The 24,525-nt window shown below is 40.2% G+C and overlaps 1 protein-coding gene across 2 annotated transcripts in view; it reads left to right on the top strand.

Moving 5' to 3' along the window:
* Positions 1–17,274, top strand: part of UBE2N (ubiquitin conjugating enzyme E2 N) — a 44,335-nt gene extending 27,061 nt beyond the window's left edge. The window contains exons 2-5 of one of the 2 annotated variants that reach the window (XR_002828041.1): positions 15,285–15,531; positions 15,721–15,861; positions 16,025–16,171; positions 16,556–17,274. Coding sequence is in view for 1 of the 2 variants with exons in the window: in XM_006084026.3 (XP_006084088.1) it covers positions 15,285–15,531; positions 15,721–15,861; positions 16,556–16,596 (429 nt within the window). In the remaining variant the exon portion in view is untranslated. The remainder of the gene's footprint in view (positions 1–15,284; positions 15,532–15,720; positions 15,862–16,024; positions 16,172–16,555) is intronic. The other variant, XM_006084026.3, reaches the window with a different exon arrangement.
* Positions 17,275–24,525: the final 7,251 nt, after the last annotated feature.

Below are 24,525 nucleotides of genomic sequence, written 5' to 3'. Positions count from 1 at the left end.
CATTTCTTTTACTGGAATAACTGCCCTTCTACTTCCTAGCTGCCCTTGTATCCTTTTATGAGTGGAGGTCAAGAGGAGGAGTAGTACTAGGTGGTGTGCAGCCCACTGGGCTAATTCTTGCTCTGGCAATTCTGCGAACATGTGGGAACTGTCACATATATAAAGTTGTTACGTAGGTGACAGAATGGGAGAAAAGAACGTTATGGTGTTTTGGAGTTAGTAACTATAGAAAGCAGCTATCACTCCTAAGACAAAACAAAGGTTGAAATTATTAAAATATAGAAACCTGGGAGAAGTATCCCCAGTGGGATCCAGACCTCTGAAGAGAGTCTGGTCTTCTAGGGCAGTGGTTCTCAACCTTCTGGCCCTTTAAATACAGTTCCTCATGTTGTGACCCAACCATAAAATTATTTTCGTTGCTACTTCATGACTGTAATGTTGCTACTGTTATGGATCGTAATGTAAATATCTGATATGCAGGATGGTCTTAGGCGACCCCTGTGAAAGGGTCGTTCGACCGCCAAAGGGGTCGCAACCCACAGGTTGAGACCCGCTGTTCTAGGGAGTGCGGTGATGATTAATTTAAGCTGTGTCTCTCAGTGTGCGATAAACCGTACTTTGGATGAATGTGCTACAGGGATGTTGGGTGATGCACACAGGCATCTCATGGGCCCAAGAAGCCCTGAAGATGCAAGTCCCCTCTTGCAGCTTCCCTTTAGCAACCCCACCCCACCCCACCCCCCAAACACACATCTGCAGAGTTTAATGGGAAGTCCATGGCAAAGCAGAAATGTGGTTTGCAGAGTACCACCCCCAGAATCGTGAGAAAAAATTACATTACTTTACATCTGGCACAGATATAAATTTCCCAGTGTGGAGGGTTTTAAAAATATATATATTTTTATTGATTCCAGAGAGGAAGGAAGGGGGGGGGAGAGAGAGAGGGAGAGAGAGAGAGCGAGAGAGAAACAGTAATGAGAATCATTTATTGGCTGCCTCCTCCTGCACACTGCCAGTAGGGAGTCGAGCCCCCAACTCTGGGCGTGTGCCCTGATTAGGATTCCAACCGTGACCTCCTGGTTCATAGGTTGACTCTCAACCACTGAACCACACCGGCTGGGCCCAGTGTGGAAGTTTTAAAGATAGAAAGCTGTCTGATCACCTGACCCCACCTTTGAGATGTGGCAGTACTTGACTTGCCTTCAGTCCTGCAGAATTAGAAATTTTTAGGGTTTTTAAAAATGTTTGTTTTTGTTTTGATAAAGCTTAGGGGAAGGACCCTTTCCCCACTCCCTTGCTTGACTGTCAGCTGTTGTTTTTTTAAGTGAATTTTAGTGTATATTATAAATTATGTCTTTGTTCTAAATCAGTTGAATCTTTCCCCTACTTGATTGGGCCAGCTCTCAAATCTCAAGACAGAACTATGTGCCTTCAAGCTAGGATGTTAGAGAAGAAAGTAGGATTAGAGAGAGAAAATGCCAAGGAACTTAGGCAAATGGTGCCCCAAGAGTTTACCTTTCCCCCTGTCCTTGGTGACTCCCTCTGCATCAGCTCCAAGGACACTTATACTGTCAGAACAAATTAAGAAACCTTTTCTGTTTTTAGCTCTCATCTGCCTTTTTTAGTGATAATCCTTGGTCATTCACCTAACATGAATACATAGGTATAAACACTGCTGGATGCTGAAGATTCCAAGTTCTAGCTGTGATATGTGAAAAGAGCCCTTGATTCTAGAGTGGGCTTCTATTCTGTGTTCTGCCACTTGATAAAATTTGGTGCCCATTTCCAGATAGTGTTTTCAGAAGTGGTTCTGAGGATTAAATGAAACATGTATGTGAACATTCAACTCAGTTTTAAGGATTAATCCATGTGTCAGTCCTTGGAGTTCTTTTTTATTTGTTTGTTTCATTGATTTTAGAGAGAGAGGAAAAAGAGAAACATCGTTTGGCTGCCTCCTACACACATCCCAACTGGGATTGAGCCCTTATGTGTCCTGGGAGTAAATTCAACATAAAATAAATACTAATAAAAGTTTTAAAAAGTCCACCAATTGCAAGCATTTGCAAGTTTAGTGATTTTTATTAAAAGTTAGGAGTTTAGCAATAAATGGCCATAAGCCACCTTATCGGCTCTTGATATTTTTTCCTCTCTTTCTTCCCATTTCTTTCCTTCTGCATTGCTCTATTGCTAAAAAATTCTAATTCCTGGTCAAACAGTATAGCTCCTGCCCTCAAATCCCAACAAATATTCAGGTGAATAAGGAGCCCTGCCTTCCCAAATGAAGACCCAGTGCCTGCCCTCAATAAGCTCTAGATGCACATTACACATTTTTTTCCCTTTTAAATTAACTTAATAATGTGTAATTTACATATAATCAAGTGTATCGATTTAAGTTAAGATTTAGAAATGTCATTTATTCCATCACAACACTAGTTAAAAGATTATACTGTTGGAAGGATGTTTGATATTTTTTCTTGTGTTACACATTATATTTACAGTCTTTTTCCCATAGGCTTTGATGTGATCATTATTTCTGGAGGTGTACCGTTGAGCCCATACCCAGTTTTTCCTGCGAATAAATTCCAAGAGGTAGAATTGTTAAAGGTTAGGTCAGCTTGTAGTCCCAAACAGCCATGCATATATAGTCAGTTTTCTCCACAACATTAAATAGCATTTTTTTTTTATCTTCTGAGTTTTAAGGATTGTCTTGATGATAATGAGACATTGTCACTTTCAAAATAGGATACTCAAAATGCTTATTCAATTTTCTTAGGTGATCTAAAAAATATTTATATTTTTATTGATTTGGGAGAGGGATAGAGAGATAGGCACATCAATGATGAGAATCACTGATTGGCTGCCTCCTGCATGCCCCCTACTGGGGATCGAGCCTGCAACCCGGGACCCTTCAGTCCACAGGCTGATGGCTCTATCCACTGAGCCAAACTGATCTAGGGCTTCCTTAGATGATTTTATTTAAAAACACTTTTTGTTAATTTTTTGGGTAAGTGGTACTTGCACATGTTCCAGAATTCAACAAAAGAGTACTCATTAAAAAATGTCTTCCGCCCTGGCCTGTGTGGCTCAGTTGGAGCGTCATCCCGAACACTGAAAGGTTGCTGATTCGAATCCCAGTTTGGGCATGTACCCCGCTTTGCAGGTTTAATCCCTCGTCTGGGTGCATATGGGAGGCGGCCAATTGAGGTTTCTCTTTCTCTCTGTCTCTCTCCCTTCCTCTCTGTCTCTCTTAAAAACAAAACAAAACAAAACAAAACAAAAAACAAATGTCTTCCACAACTGTGTCCCAGTTACCTAATTCTTTTCCTCAAGAAAACCTCTTTTTACTTGGATCATTTAAATCAGTTATTTTATGATTTTGTAACCTCTTATTTTTATTTAGGTGCATTTTTACATCATATCTTACCAGCTCACATTATTAGTAAGCCCAAAGTCTAGCATTCATATTATTTAAATGTATTGTTTCAGGACTCTGGCCATTACATGAAGTGGATGAATTTGACCCAGTATTACTGTACACAGGGTTCTATCACATAATATGTCTGCCTCAGTATGTATATTTGTGTTTATTTCAGTTATACAGGCATACCATGTTTTATTGCACTTACAAAACACTTGCGTTGTTTTTTATAAATTGAAGGCAAGACCCTCCCAGCAAAAAGATTACAACTTGCTTTATTAAGAGACTCACTTTATTGCTGCAGTCTGAAACTGAACTCACAATATCTCCAAGGTATACTGTATTAAAAATCTGAGTTGTCTGGGTCATTTCCTCCTCTGAATCAGTAGCACAGGACAAAATAATCCTCTGAAATTACAGAAGAATAAAAAATCTACTGAGTTATATACCCCAGCTGGATCTCTTAAGATTATTTAACTTTCAAGCCACATTGATAGTCTGTGAAATATTAAAATTTCTAATCTCATGTTAATTTGGTTTCTTGAGCAGTTTCATTTCAAATTCTTCTAAAAACCTTGAGTTTAGTAAAGGACTGAATTTGTAATATGCTAACCAGTCAGTATTGAGCAAATGATGATTACTAAAATAGAAGGAAATGGCTATAGATCATCAAAGCTGCTAGTGGACAAAAGAATCTTAAGTCTGGTATCTCTACTTCCTAGTTTTTGGTCCTTTAAGTGTACAACATTTAGGAAAGATATCAAAGCCAAGGCTTTTGAGCAAAAGTATGGAATAGTTTGTGAAGGTTGGGTTTGGAATTTTTAAAAGTCCCTTTTTCCTACATACTCCTGCCATTTACAGCCACCGCCTGGCTCCGTAAAGCCTTGGGCCTAGTGTTTTTGGAAGTTCTTGAAGTTATTTCTATCCATTCAACTGATATGGAATGTATGACACTCTGTAGAGCTCAGCATTGGAGCTGGAAACATTAGACCTGGGCCTTGGCCTATAGCAGTGATGGTGAACCTATGACACGCGTGTCAGAGGTGACACGCAAACTCATTTATTTGGTTGATTTTTCTTTGTTAAATGGCATTTAAATATATAAAATAAATATCAAAAATATAAATCTTTGCTTTACTATGGTTGCAGATATCAAAAAATTTCTATATGTGACACGGCACCAGAGATAAGTTAGGGTTTTTCAAAATGCTGACACGCCGAGCTCAAAAGGTTCACCATCACTGGCCTATTGGAATTAGTATTGTTGGGGAGACAGACAGTGGGGTAGCACAGTATGTAAGGGATGTCTTTCTATAGAAGGTGCACCCCTACTTTTCATTAGTGTTCAGTAGCATTTAGTCAGTTGCTTACTTTTTAACTAACAGTTGGCTTTCAAAATGGTAGAAATGCTGCTTTGTGGGCAAAATAATGTTTTATGGCTTAAACGGCTTAGGTCTCCTAATTCTCAAGAGCAAAAGAATTTGGGGTATGTGTGGTTTTATGTGGTAGGAACACATAATCTGGGGTCAGGATCTCTGGGCTTGACTTCTAGCCAAACACTGGCTTGGACATCATCACTTGACCTCCCTGCTGCTTTATCTGCTTAATATACTAATCTACAGCTACAGTGGTTGGGAGGTTTAGAGTGTAGAGCAAGCATGTCAAACTCAAAGGCTAACATGGGCCAAATATACAAGGTTTAAGTTTATGTGGGCCGCAAAAAAACAAAAGCTTCAATTTTCATAGAAACGTAGGTTTATTTAGGTAGAGACATGCTGGATACAAAGGGCTGAAATAAATGAGTAATCGTTAACATAAAATAATAGAACATTTTAATAAAATTAATATTTTGTCTTGAACATTAACTTACTAGACACTGAATAACTGCACAACTTAATAAGCGTAACGCAAATAAACCTGTTTTTCTTGTTCTCTGAAAGCGAAATATTTCCTGCTGTGCACACCAACCAAGTCAGTCCAAGACTAATGATGTGGCAATCGGCTGCTAAAATATTCGCTGTTAGTAGTAGTGGAGAGAAATGGTGCGCCTGTGTGTAAGGTGCGTAAGGGAAATGAATGCAACACGATTATAGTAATCAGTCATTAGCAAATGTTGTAGTTCATTATTAATAATTATGTGTAACAGGATATTGTAAAAGTTAAGTTACGAAATTTTTATTAAAACGTTTCTTACATACTGTTATATTGGCTGGGCCGCAAAAATATTTGTTGTGGGCTGCAGGGCCGTGAGTTTGACATGCTTGGTGTAGAGAATAAATAGGTTCTAACATAACACTGAACCATATTTGATATCTGATTTTGCAAAGATGCTGCTTCACTAAATATAAAAAGAATTAATGTCTTTCAGTATGGGAAAACTGTATTCATTTATGTATTATTCCCACAAAATAGATAACATTAAACACAACCCTCTGTCCCAGCTGGTGTTGCTCAGTGGTTGAGCATCGACCCATGAACCAGTTCAATTCTCAGTCAGGGCACATCCCCAGATTGTGGGCTCAATCCCCAGTAGGGGGCGTTCAGGAGGCAGCTGGTCGATGTTTCTCTCCTCTCCTTTCCTCTCTCTAAAATCAATAAAAATAAATTTAATAAAACAAGCAAACAAAAAACATAACCCTCTGAAGTGGAGCATAGATTTTTGTTGTTAATCCTCACCTGAGGATATTTTTCCATTGATTTTTTTTTTTTTTAAGAATGAGAGTAGAAAGGAGGGGGCGAGACAGAGAGAGAGAAACATTAATGTGTGAGGGATCAAGCTTGCAACTGCGGTACATGCCCTTGACTGGAATTAAACCCCGGACCCTTCAGTCTGTGGGCGGATGCTCTATCCACTGAGCCAAACTGGGTAGGGCATGAAGCACAGATTTTTAAAGCACAGTGAATGCCCATTTATCAACAGTGGGTTGGAAAATGGGATATTTGGGGTAATATGTTTCCATTTTATTAGAATTATCATATGTAATCAATTTTCCATAGTTAGACAATAAAACTGATTTTTATAGCTGCTAGACTGAAATTTAATTCTTTAATCCCAACTATTTTAGGATCTTGCACTGTACGACTTTAGGGGGTGTGATTCATGCAGATTATGGTGTGAATGGTACTCTCTTGGAGCTGTCCAGTTTGGCAGACTTGTTCAAGGAAGCTTATCTTGGAGGAGACAGAAACCCTGATACCTGATTGCTTCCCAATTTATCTCAGTATGCAGTGTGACAAAAACTTATTCTTCCTTCTTGGTGGCTTGGATTTTGGACAAAATTATGTTATTGGCACAATTGGATTCCAAATCTGGAACAACTGTAACTTGTTTTTATTTGCCTCTCCAAAAATTTCAGCTGCTCTGCTTCCATCTGTCTTGTCTGTTAATATAAGCATAGGCCTTTCCTATGGAGTCCTCAGGCATTAAGCACTTAAATTTGTTGTGATTACCCCTTTGGGAACCTGAAATAACTAGTGATCAAGGAAAGGGACTAAGATTACATGGTAACTGTAGCAGTGTAGCCACTAGCTTGTAGGCCAGGAGAGGTGCCTGTTCCTGCTGTATGGTTTGCAAAGCATATTGATTCATTTGCCTATAAAGCAACCAGGAAAGCAGAGTGCAATGACAAAGTAAAAAAAAAACAAACAAATGTAAATATATTAAACTTTTTAAGGACTTTTGTTTTTATCAGAACAAAATAAAAACATTCTAGAATGTTAACCAGATTTCGGTTGCTAGGAGTATGGCTAATCTTAAATTGATCTTCTATTTTTCTGTAATCAGCAAGTGAAAAGAAAAACTTGGAGGGAAAGTGGGAACCATTAGCAAAAATTTCTTCTTTATTTAAGTATTGCACAAAAGGAAAAAAATTGTACATCAACATATATGCTGGGGATACAGGTGTAATATTTTCCCCCTTGACAAGGAGGATGAAATATTCAACAGTTAATTACAAGATCAGAAAGTATTTACAAAAAAGGCACCTTCCAGCAGAAAGTAGCATATAGCAGTAAGGTTTAACTCATTCCAGCAATAAAATGTTCAGTCACTTTTCAGTCTAGATCAGCCGTGGGCAAACTACGGCCCGCGGGCCGGATCCGGCCCGTTTGAAATGAATAAAACTAAAAAAAAAAAAGACCGTACCCTTTTATGTAATGATGTTTACTTTGAATTTATATTAGTTCACACAAACACTCCATCCATGCTTTTGTTCTGGCCCTCCAGTCCAGTTTAAGAACCCATTGTGGCCCTCGAGTCAAAAAGTTTGCCCACCCCTGGTCTAGATAGAACTTTTGAAATGCTCAAGGTACTAAATTTTAGAAGGCTTGGGATGTAAATGAATTTGTGTGGTTGGGTAACAAATTGGTACAATTAGAATTGGGATTACATTCAGATGTCTTATCTCTGACTTTTCCCCCTAGTAAGTACACTGGGCTGCCTAGTGGAAGTTAGCCCTCTAATTTGAAATTAGCTCCCTCTTTAATGACTCTTAAACTAGGTAGAAGTTCTTTGATAAAGAGGTCAGCTGGCTTTAGTGCTCTCCTCCTCCTCTGACCCCATTTAATCCCTTCTTAACCTCTTCTCTCTCTCTCTCTCTCTCTCTCTCTCTCTCTCTCTCTCTCACTCACACACACACACACACACACACACAATTATCTCTTACTGTTTCTTTATTTTCATAACTAGTTTAGACTTTGTATTTTTAGAAAGAATTGTTGAGGGTGCTCCACTAGAACCTTGCTGTCTAAGGTAACTAACTACTGCTGTTCTCTGCAGAGTGGAACCTTCTTTTGTAGTTTGCTTTTGATGCACAGGTTTTGACTGAGCCTAGGTCTCACATGCTTAGCTGCGAGAGAGTTAGGAAATAAGACTAAAGCTTCTAATGAAGGAGGTGAGAATCCATGAAGATTGGAAGGAGGGATGTTATTTCCAAACAAGGGTGTTCTAGCTATAGAGTGGCCAAAAGAAATGACAAATGTTCACTTTGAACCTCATTTTGCCTCATGCTGCCAGACAGTCTTCTGATAAGTTTTCTGTTTCCTAAAAAGTTACCGTGTTTTCCCGTGTATAAGACGCTATTTTTTCTAAAATTGTTAGACTGAAAATCGAGGGGCGTCTTATACATGGAAGTCAGCCAAGGAGGGAGCCGCACCCATGCGAAGCTGCCCACACCTTGTCTAACAGGCTTCCTCCAATCACGGGCCTTATTGTTACTGACGTCAGCTGATGCCATAATTGGAGGTGGAGGTGGAGAGTGCGCAGATGCAACAGGGACTGGAGTGTTCTGAGCCCATAAAGATGTCAAAAAATAGAAAGATAAATACCGGTAAGCGATTATCTTATTCTGCAAAATTCAAACAATGTAATCAGCTATGCAAAAGAGCATGGAAACAGAGCTGCAGAGAGACAATTTGGACCTCCTCCCACTGAGTGTATGATCAGACAGTGGAGAAAACAAGAAGAACAACTCCTTAAGATGCCAAAAAAGAAGAAGGCTTTAAGAGGAAAACCAGCAAAAGGGGCAAACTTGGAGCAGAGGCTTAAGACTTGGATTATGGAGCAGCGCCAGAGTGGCTTTTGTGTGTCAACCAAGCTTATTCAATGTCAGGCAAGAATGTTTGCAAGCGAAATGAACATTGTTGATCTTATAGGAAAGGCAAATGGTGCTTCAGTTTCATGAGGGGAGAAGGGTTGGCCATGAGAACGCGAACAAAGTTAGCTCAGAAAATGCCACCAGTTTATGAGGATGATCTCACATATATAGACAGTGACTCCGAAGACAGCAGTGATACAATAGAAGTTGAAGAATTTGATAGATCTGGAACTAATAATGATAAATAAGAGAGCAGTGGTATGTAAACATTATCTGCAGTAATTACTAAATAAAAATGTGTTCTGTTTTATGTTTAAAATACTGATTTCTTAATTTTGGGTTAGAAAAGTGGGGGGCATCATACATGGAAAAATATGGTACTTTAAATTCTCACATTCTTGCTCGGCATGTGGCTCAGTGGTTGAGCATTGACCTATGAACCAGGAGATCAGGGTTTGATTCCCAGTCAGGGCACATGCCTGGGTTGTGGGCTCAATTCCCAGTAGGGGGCATGCAGGAGGCAACTGATCTGATGTTTCTCTCCCTTCCTCTCTCTGAAATCAATAAAAACATTTTTTTTTTAAAGAGCAGAATTTTTTCTATTTCACTTAATAAGACTATACTTATTCAGTTGCAATCTCAAAAGGGGAAGGATGATGTTGTGACTTAAATTAATTGACCTCTTTCATAAAGCACTTAATTGTGATTATGAAGGACTGAAAATAGCCCTTCCTTAACTTCTATGCTGTTACTGTCCTACCAGACATTTGACATTTATTGTCTTTTTGTTAACTGTCTTTCTATATCCCATTGAGATTAGGAAAAACAAGCTCTGAAGCCAGACTGAATAGAGCCCAATAGCCTAGATTTCAATCTTGGCTCTGCCATTTGCTAACTTTGGTTATACTCTTAAGTGGCCACTCTTACTTCTTTTCCTCATTTGTAAAATGGATATGAGGAATAAAGAGTTAATGATACATGTAGAGCACTTAAGTCAGTGTTTGGCACTGTTAGTTTTTATTGTTACTTGGACTTCTATTTATTTTTTTGCATATCTGGGAATAGTACTTGATAATTGCATAGAATCCCTGACTTAAAGGAATTTACAGACTAATGCTGGGAAGGGAAGGAAAAGAAACCAAGTACAATATAACCTGATGTGTTCAGTAGGGCAGAATAATTGGGGGGTGGGAGGGGAAAGGGGGAGAGACAAAGAAATCAAGGAATTCAGCCTAACAGTTTCCTTGTTAAAGGCACAGTTTGTTAGTAGGATTTTCAGATTTTTGTCCATTGTGGGTCATTGGAATAATCTTAAATGCCATTCCTGGGTTAGAAGTGAACCAACTAACACAGCAGATATATAGTAATCCTTCTCATCAGCTCTGTGTGGTACCTAAGCATGCATGCATTTACTCATTGAACAAACATTTATAGCACTTACCACCACCATATGCTGCTGGAGTTGCCATCTTCAAATAGTTTAGGGTCTGACAAATAAACCAACAATTATTGTGATAGTTTTAGGAGTTGTGATAATGCACAGTAAACTGGAAGTACAGGGTAGACAGTTCAGGTCTGAGAAACAATTTGGTTAGATACTTAGCCTTTTGGAGTCCCTCTCTGACTTCCAAGTCTCCGTTCTTTTCACTGAACTTCACAGGAGCATTGATCTGGTTTCGGGGGGAGGGGGTAAATTAGAACATAGAGATTTCTAGCCCATGTTGTCCTATCCTGTCTTGTGGAGTACAGGATACTTTCCTGTTCAAGTTAGTGAATTAGGGTAAAATAACTTGTATGAGTGTCAGTTTTTTCATTTGCAAAGGAAATGGGGTTGAAATAAGTAGATATTGTCTTATGTCCACTAGGGGGTAGTGTGGACTATAAAAATTAAAATTATTTCTCAACTCTTACACTTTAATTTTATCATGAGGTTGCCTTGTTTTAGTTAATTTTTGTCCAAGCATTTTTCGAATTGCTACAAATATTTTCAGATACAGTCTTGTGACTATAACAAACAAAAACAAATATACTAATCTCTGTTATAGTGATTCAGATGTGCTGACATTACTTTTTGTATAGAATTTTTTTGAGGAGAAAATAGTGATCATTTAAAGTTTTTCTAACAAATTTTTCTCACTATATAAGCTAAATTCTTCTTAATGACCTCTAAGTAACTTCATTATAACAGGATTGTTTTGTGTTTTAACTGTCCTATAACCATATAAGCCCCATGTGGTTATTGAGCAGTTGAAATGTGGCTAGTTCGAATTGAAGTGCTGTAAGTCTCTAGGAAACTGTCTCATCTCACAGAATGTATACAACAGTTCATGCTGCAAATACTTTAAAAAGAAATATCAAACTGATCTGATTATCAACAGATTTATTGTGACTGGGAAAAGCAAGTCTCAGAATTATACTATGGTACACTACAACACTTGTCAACTAAACCCTATTAACTAGTAACTTTTCCCATTTTATTTTTTTTAAAATATTTTATTGATTTCAGAGAAGAAGGGCGAGGGAGAGCGAGCTAGAAACACCAATGATGAGAGGGGATCATTGATTGGCTGCCTCCAGCATGCCCCCTACTGGGGATCAAGCCCACAACCCAAGCACGTGCCCTTAACTGGAATCGAACTCAGGATCCTCCAGTCTGCAGGCCGACACTCTATCCACTGAGCCAAACCAGCCAGGGCGTAACTTTTCCCATTTTAAAGTTCAGCATGTGGCCCCTTTCGTCCACAGAGTTGATTTTATATATGCATCTTGTGATTTTCAGTATATGACTGCTGACATTTTTTTTTTTTAGTATATGAACTATAGGCTGTAGAATGAAATGGTATAAGGTGTATAATTTTTTTTAAAAGCAAAAGCAGTATAAATATAGTGTTCACATTCATTTTTTTATACCTAAAAGCATAGATTTAGTAGTGTTCTAAATGTTTATTACTACACTTTGCCTGTTCAAAATGTTGACAATCTATTACTAATATATATATAATACACATACTATTGTCAGTTTGTATATTGAATATTAACACTTTTCTGGGTAGAAATAAATTATAAATAGACGTTGGATTATTTCTTCCCATACCTGAAGTTATCCTTTTGTTTTCTTCCTATGAAGTGTACATCCTGCTGTGAATAACACTGCTTTAATGTTAAAGATGAAATTCTTGCCCGGCCGGCGTGGCTCAGTGGTTGAGCGTTAACCTGTGAATCAGGTCATGGTTTGATACCTGGTCAGGGCACATGCCTGGGTTGCGGGCTTGTTCCCCAGTGGGAGGCATGCAGGAGGTAGCCGATCAGTGATTCTCTCTCATCATTGATGTTTCTATCTGTCCCTCTCCCTTCCTCTCTGAAATAAAAATATATTTTAAAAAGAAGATGAAATTCTGAGTTTATTCCTTTTTTTAAATAATATCAAATAGATCCACAATTCAAGTATTTATTGTACATCTATGGTTATAGGCACTCTTTCAAATGCTGAGGAATAAAGCAGTAAATAAACCATGCAAATCTCTCCTTTTATGGCACTTTCATTCTGATTTAAATGATATATATGTAAAATGCTGAGGAGATAAAGTAGGGGAGCAAGGATAGGGAGGATTTAGGATAGGGTAATAAGGGGTTTTTGTAGCTTCAGTCATGGAGGTTTTACTGAGAAAACACTTTAGAATGAAGACCTTAGGAGCTGAGGAAGTAAGCCATATATTAGTAGAAATTTGGAAAGAAGAGCAAATGCAATGCCCCTGAGGGAGGAGTGTGCCTAGCAGGATGAAGAACTACAAAGAAGCTAGTCTGGCTGGAACAAAGCAGGTGAGGTTGCGGTTAAGGTGTGGAAAGCATAGCTGAAGATGAGTGAAAGGTTCATTTAAAGCCTCTTGGGGGAGGGGGTGTATTATAAGGACTTTGGGTAGATTTCAAAGTTCAAGCTAACAAAATTTGTTGATCACGTTAAATGTGTGGGGTATGAAGGAAAAGGTGGATCAGTTGGAATGATGGGTCTGTGGTTAACTGACATGAGGAAGGCTTTGCGAGTAGGAACAGGTTGAAGGTGACAGTCATGCTAAGTTTGGGATGCTTATTAGACATTCAAAAGGAGCTGTCAAGCAGGCGGTTATGGATAGAAGAGGCAAGATCAGGGGAGAGATCTGTGCTGGATATGAGTTTGGAGAAACTTCAAATACAGAGTGTATTTAGTATAAATTGATTGTGCTAGATGAGATCACTACGGAAATGTATAGGCAGGGAAGAAGCCCTGGGATAGAGCCCTGGCGCACTTCAGCTTTAGGGTGTTGGGGCGATTAGGGAGGAATCAGCTAGGAGGTTGCTGCCAGACAAATCTGCAAAGAGAGCCCAAAGAGTGTGGCTACAGGAAGCTAGATAAAGCCTTGCGACGAGGCCTAGCCAGCTGGGTAAGATGTTATATTTAGGTCAAGAAAAATGAAGATTAAAACATTGGTCATTTGATTTAACCATGGGGAATCATTGGTGACTTTAATAAGCAGGTTAGTGGCTAAGCCTGATTAGAGAATTGTGTTCAAGATAGGAGGGAAGAGATTGGAAACGAGCAGGTATAGATAACTTAAAAGAGGAGCAAAGTTATGAGGCAGTAGCTGGTAGGGAGTCAAAGTCAGATTCTTTTCTTAGTGGGAGAAATTACAGCAAGTTTGTACAGTTTAGAGAAAGACCCACTAAAAGGGGAAAAACATGATTTAGGAGAGGAAAGAGATGCTAGAGCAATGTCTTTGAGTAGGTGAGGAGGAGTTAAGATCTAGTTCTTTTTTTTTATTTATTTTTATTTATTTATTTATTTTTATTGCTTAAAGTATTACAAAGGGTATTACATATGTGTCCTTTTTTTTCCCCGCCCTTGACAATCCCCTGGCCTCCCCTACCCCCCAGTGTCTTATGTCCATTCGTTATGCCCACAAGGATCTAGTTCTTAAGAGGAAAGGTTGGCCTTAGCCTAGAGTGATAGCCATTTCATCCATAGTGACAGGAGAAAAGGCAGAGCACAGATTTAGGGAGGTGTACAAATGCTACAGAGGAAACTTCAGGAAGTTTTGGTTTTCTCATGACATATTGAAAGCAGAGTCATCAGCCAAAAGTGAGGATGAAGATGGAGATGTCAGAGGTTTGGAGGAGGAGGAAGAATGTTACAGTTTTTTCAGAGGGAGAAAGATGGAAAAGAAAACTAATATGATAGTTGGGGACCAGTAAGGGTCCCTTTAAGTTTCATCAATCTTAGAGACTTAATTGGCATGGTTGTATGTTATATTTCTCTAGACCTGATTAGGAGGGGAGATTTTCAGTGGCTTTAAAACTAATTTTTTAAACAACTGAGTTTTGGTAGAGTTTTATTTTATTTATTTATTTTTTAAAACTTTTTAAAAATATATTTTTATTGATTTCTGAGAGGAAGGAAGAGGGAGAGAGAGATAGAAACATCCATGATGAGAGAGAATCATTGATTGGCTGCCTCCTGCAAGTCCCCCACTGGGGATCGAGCCCACAACCCGGGCATATGCCCTTGACCGGAATCGAACCTGGGACCCTTCAGTTTGCAGGCCGACGCTCTATCCCAGGGGTGGGCAAACTTTTTGACTCGAGGGCCACAATGGGTTCTTAAACTGGACCGGAGGGCCGGAACAAAAGCATGGATGGAGTGTTTGTGTGAACTAATATAAATTCAAAGTAAACATCATTACATAAAAGGGTACGGTCTTTTTTTTTTTAGTTTTATTCATTTCAAACGGGCCGGATCCGGCCCGAGGGCCGTAGTTTGCCCACGGCTGCTCTATCCACTGAGCCAAACCAGCTAGGGCTTGGCAGAGTTTTAAAGGGCAAGTTGCCTTAGCTATATGGTAATCCTAGTGTTATTCCCTTCCCCTCCCCTCCCCTCCCCTCCCCTCCCCTCCCCTCCCCTCCCTCCTCACCCCCTCCCTCACCCCTTCCCCTTCCCCCCCTTTTTTCCCCTCCCCTCCCCAGTATAAAATCAGTTTCATTAGTCTAATTTGTCATCAGCATATTTGTAGACATTGTACCTGGAATGTATATGTCATCAGCATTTACTTGTAGTTGCATTAGCTGACTATTTGGATGGCCTTTTCTGTGAACTTTGTGTTTTATAAGCTACATAAAAACCCATCGGGAGATTGGAAAGGTTCAGTTGTGTTCAATTTTAAGAGATGAACTTTCTAATTTTTATGTAGGTGTTTAGCAAAATGACATTTGTTTCACAAATGTGTTATGTTTTTCTGTTGTAGGAAACCCAGCGTTTGCTGGCAGAACCAGTTCCCGGCATTAAAGCAGAACCAGATGAGAGCAACGCCCGTTATTTTCATGTGGTCATTGCTGGCCCCCAGGATTCCCCCTTTGAGGGAGGGACTTTTAAACTTGAACTATTCCTTCCAGAAGAATACCCAATGGCAGCACCTAAAGTACGTTTCATGACCAAAATTTATCATCCTAATGTAGACAAGTTGGGAAGAATATGTTTAGATATTTTGAAAGGTAAGTGTTACCTTTATCAGTATGTGCTATTAAGATTTCTTCATTTTGTCTTAGGCATTCCATATTGAGAATCTGTACATTATAATCTTGCCTTATCCAAAGACCACAGAGGTCTGTGGGAGGGCAGTGCAGCAGTTCTGGGGCTGGTTTTCCCTGTTTGATCATTCTGGGCCTGTTGCCTTCATATAGATAAGTGGTCCCCAGCACTGCAGATTCGCACAGTTCTGCTATCGATCCAGGCTTTGTTAAGTGCTCCCAATCCAGATGACCCATTAGCAAATGATGTAGCGGAGCAATGGAAGACCAACGAAGCCCAAGCCATAGAAACAGGTATTTAATATTCATTCTCTTTTACACCATCTCCACTTTTTAAACATATCTGTGCTACCTTTAAAAAAACTTCTTTTAGAGTCTTAACAAGAAAAAGGAAATATATATTAAAGGGAGTAAATCAGATCCTGCTTATAATATGTAAATAAATACCTCTTAAAAGATCTTCACGCTCCATCTTATGACCTACTTACTACGTGACCCCCAAGTTTAAAGACAACACATAATTGGGAGATCTTGGACTCTTGTGTAACCACGCCTAATTTAACAAATACTGAGTGTCTACTATTCATCTAGCAAATACACCAAGGTAATGGAAAACTTTTGAACTATGAGTTATTTTTGCAAGCCATTTGATTATTACATCGGTTTATGTAGCTAGGGAGTTTGAAATCAATAAGCTTTTTCTACAGATTATAACAGAATTAGTGGGGGGGGGGGCATTATCTATCTAGAAATGAGGGTGACAAAGGAGATAATTCTTTTCATCCTGTTGAATTTTGTAGAACTTTTGGTAATTAAACATATAGACAATCTTTCTGCCCTGGTCCAGATTATGAAAAATTGCATGAATTTAAGAGATAATAACATGACATTTCCATAACTAATATCATAGTGTTTGCTTACTTTTTATAGAGCTTGGAGAGTAACATTGAACTAAGTAAAGTAATTGCATGTTTGTTTTTGTCTACAGCTAGAGCATGGACTAGGCTATATGCCATGAATAATATTTAAATCGATCTCATCATCAGGTGTGCATCACTTCTCCTGTTCTGCCAAGACTTCTTCCTTTTTTGTTTGCATTTAATGGACACAGTCTTAGAAACATTACAGAATAAAAGCCCAGACATCTTCAGTCCTTTGGTGATTAAATGCACATTAGCAAATCTATGTCTTGTCCTGATTCACTGTTATAAAGCATGAGCAGAGGCTAGAAGTACCATCTGGACTGTTGTGAAACGTTTAAAAGCAGTGACTCCTCTCTGCTTTTATTCATTTCTCCCCATCATGGTTTAAGTATAAAGCACTGTGAATGAAGGTAGTCAGGGTTAGCTGCCGGGGTGTGGGTGTTTTCTTTTTTTTGAGGGGGTAAGTAGTTTAATTTTAATTTTATGGGCTCCTTTCCCCCTTTTTATGGTGATCTAATTGCATTGGTTAAATGCAGCTAACCAGTTCTTTAGAATATGCTCTCTAGCCAAGTCTAACTTCATTTAGACGCTGTAGGTGGACAAGCTTGATTGTTTGAACCAAAATGGGAACATTAAACAAACACCATGGCCCTCACAAATAACATTGTGACTTTGCTGTCAGATGTAGAATTCCCCCTTCAAGAAAAGCTTGTGACCATTTGTATGGCTTGTCTGGAAACTTCTGTAAATCTTATGTTTTAGTAAAATATTTTTTGTTATTCTACTTTGCCTTTGTACAGTTTATTTTACTGTGTTTATTTCATTTTCCCAATGTGACAATCGTATTTAAAAATTAAAATTAGTGAAATATTCTGTTTTGGTCTTCACCATCCAACAAGTTGAATGATAAGAGGTGGATTATGCCAGTTTCTTTTCACTGATGCAAATTTGTGTTATGATATCACTGAATGGAGTATTTTTAGGTTGGCCCTGAGCATGCATAAAACATCCGTATCTTAACATTTTTTTACCTCCTTGAAATTTGAAATAAATGTATTTGTGTTGTCTGATTAGCTAGATGAGCATTGGTGTCTTGCCACAATGTTTGAAAATTAACTATATATGAGAGTCCCAACAAAGCAGCGGTGTGACTGACTTTGTGTAGGACTTTCCCATGTTGTGCCACATTTATGACAGGCATTTGGGTTATGACCCTTTCCTTAGTTCTTGTCTGAAAACTTCATGTAATCACTGATGGGTGTTATTAGGAAACACAATCTGATAAGCATTTGGGATTTGCTAAGAATTTTGAGTCTTCCTTACAGACCCAATGAGCAAATCTTAAGCTACCAGTTTGCAGAAGTGTCATCAGAAAGGCTTCTTCATTTGAGAGTGTCAAAATCTCAGTTACTTATTACTATATTTATCCCTCTAGTATTTGCTATGGGAGCTCCTTTTATTCTTTAATTTGATAATTCAGTAATTTTTTCATCATTGACAGAGTCCTTTGCCCCACAAAACTGTTCTTTCCCACACCTCTCCATATCTAATTCTGATTGTTGTTATTTTAAAGTCATCAATGTAGCCAGTCCCAAGTATGTATATGTTAACCTATGGGTTAGAACCCTTATCTCTTGCAGTTTCAAGGTAATGGATATTGTAGCCTATCTGAATTTCCCCCACTTTTAATCTCGTAACTTTTGGAGTTTCTTCAGAATGTGGTGTATTTTATTGTGCTCCTATGTAAGATGAAGAATTATCTATTAAAATTACATTTTCAACATACAAAAGTTTTTTATGACTGGTAACTGGTATCCTACTGAATAAATGCATTGTTTGGAAACAAATCTAAGTTTAATTCAGAATAAAATTGTTGATAACCTGAATATTTTAAACTTAAAAACTATTCTTAGGCTATTTAGAGAGTGTTTTAGAACTAAGGAAATAATCTTATTCTGGGGCTAAAATGAATGAACATTCAAGGTGGCACTGCTCATGATGATAGCTAGTCTCACATAGTGATTTATAATTCTAAAATTATACATTTAAATCTATTGTTCTATAAAAATCTGTCTAAAATAGGACTGATGTCTACTAAGTTTGTAATAGAAGTACTGAAATGGAATAATTCAGTTTTCATTTCAAATATATAAATTCCCAATTTCATGGCATCATGTTTTTTTCCTTTGTAATTTTGATGAGTCCGGATTGTTTGGTAAAATCTGCTTTCTCAACCTTTGGATTGAAATAAGAGTCATTGTGTTCACTGAACTTTCAGAGGATTTCAGGGAGAGGCCAACGCAGGGTTTGCAGCTATCTGGAATTTGGGCCTGTTTTTCTTGGCCCCCACAGTGTGTTTGGTTAAACATTTTAAATTGAGTACCAACATTTATAAAAATTGGGAGATTTTCATGAAAATACAGAATTTTGGTAACTTGTTCTTACTGTCTGGCAACAGAGGACATGACCCACCGTTGCATGTCATTGGCTGGGAGGAACTGAGTGGCAGCCTTGTCCTCTTATCCAGTGGCTCTGCAGTTGGCTGAAGTCTCTCCTGCCTCCCAGCACACCTGCTTCTTTATGCAGTCCTGTTCCCTTATGAGCCTTTGACTTTGTAACTCCTAAGCTTAAGGAAAGAATTTACTTAACAAATAAAAATCTTTAATGTGTGCTCAAGACCAGACTACTTGTTAGGGATGATTAGGGCCTTTCTTTCCCTCATGGCCTTTTTAATCTAATGAGGGAGGACAATGGATAAATAGTTGCAACTGTCTTGGAGTGGGGAAATAGTACTTGGGAAGGCTGTTCTTCTGGAGTCTAGCCACATGAACACCTCCAGGCAGGGGGAATAGCATGTGCAAAGTCCTGGGAGCAAGGAGGAGAATCTGCATCTATACTAATAAAAGGGTAATATGCTAATTAGACCAGGTCGACCAGACATCTTCTGGTCGTCCGGTCCTCCTTCCAGACAAAGCCATGGTGGTGGGGGCCGAGGCAGAGGTGGTTAGGGGCGATCAGGCCAGCAGGGGAGGGTGGTTAGGGGTGAGCAGGCAGGCAGGCAGGCAGAGGAGGTTAGGGGCGATCAGGCAGACAGGCAGGCAGAGGAGGTTAGGGGCGATCAGGCAGGTAGGCAGGTGAACGGTTAGGAGCCAGTGGTCCTGGATTGCGAGAGGGATGTTGGAGTGCTGGTTTAGGCCCAAGGGGTCCTGGATTGGAGAGGGTGCAGGCCGGGCTGAGACCCCCCTCCCCCCATGCACGAATTTCGTGCACCGGGCCTCTGGTATATTGATAAGTGGCTTCTTCAGAGTCAACTCTGCCCAAACTCTGAGGTGTTGATATAGCTTTGTGTTACTTGATTTTTAAATTTTGTTGTACTCTACTTTGCTGTGATTTGCTTCCATAGTTCTCTGAGGCAGCCTAATAAGATCTTTGTCTGATACAGAACTTAAACCCTGCTCTAGACCGAGATTAAATACAAATCAATACAAAAAGCACAGGTGGTTCCATGGTTTAGCACTGTTTAAGGAGAGTGTAGGGGGAAGGAAATCTGGTATTCTACAAGACATTATGAACACAATTCTTGCTAAATGGAACTAAATGATATCATGGGAATGATAGGGATTGGCTTTATATTTCTACTAGAGGCCTGATGCACGAAATTTGTGCAAGGGGCTTGGCCCTAGCAGCCGCTGCAGCTTCGGGCCTTCGCTGCCCCAGCTTTGTGCAGAAGGTTGTTCTGACGGTTGTTCTGCTGTTCAGTCTAATTAGCATATTAGCTTTTCATTATATAGGACTAGAGGCCCAGTGCACAAAAATTTGTGCACTGGGGGGGGGGGGTGTCCCTCAGCCCGGCCTGTGCCCTCTTGCAGTCTGGGACCCCTCAGGGGATGACCACTTGCTGGCTTAGGCCTGCTCCCTGGGGGATTGGGCCTAAGATGGCAATCAGACATCCCTCTGGCAGCCCAGCAGCCCTCAGGGAATGTCCACTTGCCAGCGGGGAGCAAGCCTAAACTGCAGTCGGACATCCTTAGCGCTGCTGAGGAGGCAGGAGAGGCTCCCACCACCACCGCTGTACTGGCAGACATCAGCCTGGCTTGTGGCTGAGCAGAGCTCCTCCCATGTGAGAGCGCCCTGACCACCAGAGGGCAGCTCCTGCATTGAGCGTCTGCCCCCGGTGGTCAGTGTGTGTCATAGTGACCAGTCATTCCCAGTCCTTCTGCTGTTAGGGTCAGTTTGCATATTACCCTTTTACTATATAGGATAGAGGCCTGGTGCACGGGTGGGGGCCGGCTGGTTTTCCCTAAAGGGTGTCCCGGATCAGGGTGGGGGTCCCGCTTGGGTGCCTGGCCAGCCTGGATGAGGGGCTGATGGCTGTTTGCAGCTGGTAACACCCCCTTCAGGGTGGGGTCCCCACTGGGGTGCCTGCCCAGTCTGGGTGAGGGGCTGAGGGCCGTTTTCAGGTTGGCGGGTGACTGAAGCTCCCAACCTCTCCTTTTTCTTTTTTTAATTCTGGGATTTATTTACCTTCTATGGCTGTCACTGGAACTGAGAGCCGGCTTTAGCTCTAAGGCTCGGCTCCAGCTCTGAGACCTCGGCTGCTGAAAGCAGGTATCTGGGTTTGTTTGGCTTCTATAATTGAAACACTGTTGCAGCTCCAGCTCTGAGGCCCGGCTGGCTGAAAGCAGGTTTCTGGGGTTTGTTTAGCTCTATAATTGAAACATTGTTTCTTAGAGTGCAGCTTAGAGGCTGGCAGCGGCAGGCGCGGAACTTGGGCTTCCTCCATCACTGGAGCAATCAAGCCTCCTGTTTGCTTCAGCTGCCTGGCTGCCGGCCGACATCTTGGTTGGCAGTTAATTTGCATATTGCCCTGATTAGCCAGTGGGAAGTGTGTCGGAGGTACGGTTAATTACCATGTTTGTCTATTATTAGATAGGATTTGATAGCCCAGGAATCTTTTTTGTTTTTTTTTAATATATTTTTTTATTGATTAAGATATTACATATGTGTCCTTATACCCACGTTACCCCCTCACCCCCCCCCCCCCCCCGGTCATACCCTCATCCCCCCGTTGTCCGTGTCCATTGGTTAGACCTATATGCTTGCATGTAAGTCCTTTGGTTGATCTTTCCCCCTTACCCCCACCCTCCCCTACCTTCCCTCCAAGGCCCGACAGTCCAATCAATGCCTCTCCGTCTCTGGATCAGTCCTTGTTCATCAGTTTATGATGTTCATTATATTCCACAAATGAGTGAGATCATGTGGTATTTATCCTTCTCTGACTGGCTTATTTTACTTAGCATAATGCTCTCTAGTTCCATCCATGCTGTGGCAGATGGTAAGAGTTCCTTTTTCTTCTTGCTCTTCTTAAAGAATACCTTTCAGCATTTCATATAATGCTGGTTTGGTGTTGATGAACTCCTTTAGCTTTTTCTTATCTGTGAAGCTCTTTATCTGACCTTCAATTCTGAATGATAGCTTTGCTGGATAAAGTAATCTTGGTTGTAGGTTCTTGCTATTCATCACTTTGAATATTTCTTGCCACTCTCTTCTGGCCTGCATGGTTTCTGTTGAGAAATCAGCTGACAGTTGTATGGGTACTCCCTGTAGGTAACTGACTTTTTTTCTCTTGCTGCTTTTAAGATTCTCTCTTTGTCTTTTGCTCTTGGCATTTTAATTATGATGTGTCTTGGTGTGGTCCTCTTTGGATTCCTTTTGTTTGGGGTTCTCTGCGCTTCCTGGACTTGTAAGTCTATTTCTTTCACCAGGTAGGGGAAGTTTTCTGTCATTATTTCTTCAAATAGGTTTTCAATATCTTGCCCTCTCTCTTCTTCTGGTACCCCTATAATTCTGATGTTGGTACGCTTGAAGTTGTCCCAGAGGCTCCTTACACTATCTTCGTATTTTTGGATTCTTTTTTCATTTTGCTTTTCCGGTTGGGTATTTTTTGCTTCTTCGTATTTCAAATCTTTGACTTGATTCTTGCGATCCTCTGGTCTGCTGTTGGGAGTCTGTATAATATTCTTTATTTCAGTCAGTGTATGCTTAATTTCTAGTTGGTCCTTTATCACAACATCGAGGGTCTCACTAGATTTCTTGAGGATCTCACTACATTTATCGGCGGTTTCCATAAAATTCTTGAAAAATCTTAGAAACGTGGTTTTGAACTCTATATCCAGTCGTTTGCTGTCCTCCATTTCTGTCATTTGTGACCTGTTTCTTTGTCTTCGCATTTTGTCTGCTTCCCTGTGTTGGTAGAGTGGTTTTGTGTGCTAGGTGTCCTACAGGGCCCAGTGGCTCAGCCTCCCCAGTTACCTGAGGTGGACACTCTTGGTGCACCCCCTTGTGGGCTTTGTGCACAGTCTTGTTGTAGTTATGCCTTGATTGTTTTAGGTGTCACTGGGAGGAATTGACCTCCAGGCCAATTGGCAGTGAGAATCAGCTGTGTCTGCAGTGGGAGAACTTCTGTGCTGAAGACACCCTTCTGGGGCAAGACTTGCTTCAGTGGGGCTTTGGTGCTCACTGAGTCTGCCCCCTGAGTGTGTTCCTTATGGATCTGAGGAGTTGTAATCTGGATGGTCCCACTCTGACCACTGGGTACACTGGCTCTTGGATTTAAGGATGTGCTAATTAAGCCTCTTCCTGAGGTTACCCAGCAGGAGCTACGAAGAGATATGCAGATTCCCCTTCCTTTTTTTGGGGTTTAGGGGTGCCCAGATGAGGCCCAGCTGTGAAGCAATGCAAGCTGCTGTGGGGCCTTGGGCCTTCTCTTGGAAGTTCTGGGTCTGTCTGGCCCAGCTGCAGTTTGTTAGGTAATTTTCAGGTTGCAAAGGACCCGGGCATTCATATGCAAAAGCCTTTGCAGCAGCCTGGATGGGGCGGGGTGCCCAGGAATCTTTTGGCTATTCTAGCCACATCCATTTTTGTTGCAGTAGCAAACAGTTTAAATATAGTCTTTTCTAGAAAAGCTACCCCCTCCTCCCAAATACCATGATTTATAGAACAGCTAATTCATCAGTCTAAGAAAATGTAATAATTCATTGAAATAATGTATTTTGGGGCCTGGGGAAGCATTTCATTTAGCTATTTGGCATACTGCTTAGTTTAAGGAATTAAATCAGTGGTTTATTTTTTAAAAGACTTGATCACAAAAGCAAAACATATTGAATGTAATAACTTGAAAGAATATAAAGACTGGTGATACTTTGTTTTCTTAATCATACCCCTGCATTAATTTCCATTTTATCATTGAGGTTGGCATTTGGGAGGATTGGTTCCGAGAGTTGGCTTTGCTTGCAGCTGTTACAAATTGGGCAAGTTCCCATTGGCTGCAAAACTAGGAGTTGGACTAAAGTTTTTCCTGTTCAGTGTAGAGTTCAACATGAAGAGTTTGGGTCCTCCCCCTTCCCCCCAATTTCACCTTTGTCACCCTTCAGCTGCTTTCATTTCATATGGGCCTGAGACACTTCAGTGTGTGAATGTAGACTTGCGACCAAGCGGAGTCTCTACTGATTTGATAGAATTCTTTCAGTTTCTGGTTGTAGAAGCATATAGTAATTGCCTGAATATTTAGACCTTGCTAATGGTCTCCAGTTGGCAGAGCGACTGAAATTCTATTATCTGTAAAAGTACATTTTATGGTGCTCATTATGGAGCTTTAACATTTTACCTCCTCTAATCATTGCGTCAAAACATGTTTTAGAAATTAGAAGATTTGATAACCTCATGTTCTTACCAAGAATAAGATTTACTTTTTACACATTCCTGAACCATTTTCACCCACCACAATTCTTTTTGAAATAGTTCAATTATCTAGGTTAGTAAATCCCAATAACTTAAATTTCATTATAACCTAACCTAGCAAGTTTACGAAGTAGACTACTTAAGACTTAGACCAGTCAAAAGCAGCTTAGACACGTTAGATTGGTTGCACTAAATTTGAACTTGTGCCGTTTTCCTTCAGTTTTGGCAGGAAACAGGGCTGGGTAACCAAGGGCCACATTCTTGCAATCTCCTTTTCCCTTCTAAAGCTAAGTAT

This window comes from Myotis lucifugus, unplaced genomic scaffold (assembly GCF_000147115.1).
Source record: "Myotis lucifugus unplaced genomic scaffold, Myoluc2.0 scaffold_9, whole genome shotgun sequence".
NCBI lineage: Eukaryota > Metazoa > Chordata > Mammalia > Chiroptera > Vespertilionidae > Myotis > Myotis lucifugus.
This window is presented reverse-complemented; position numbering and strand designations above follow the sequence as displayed.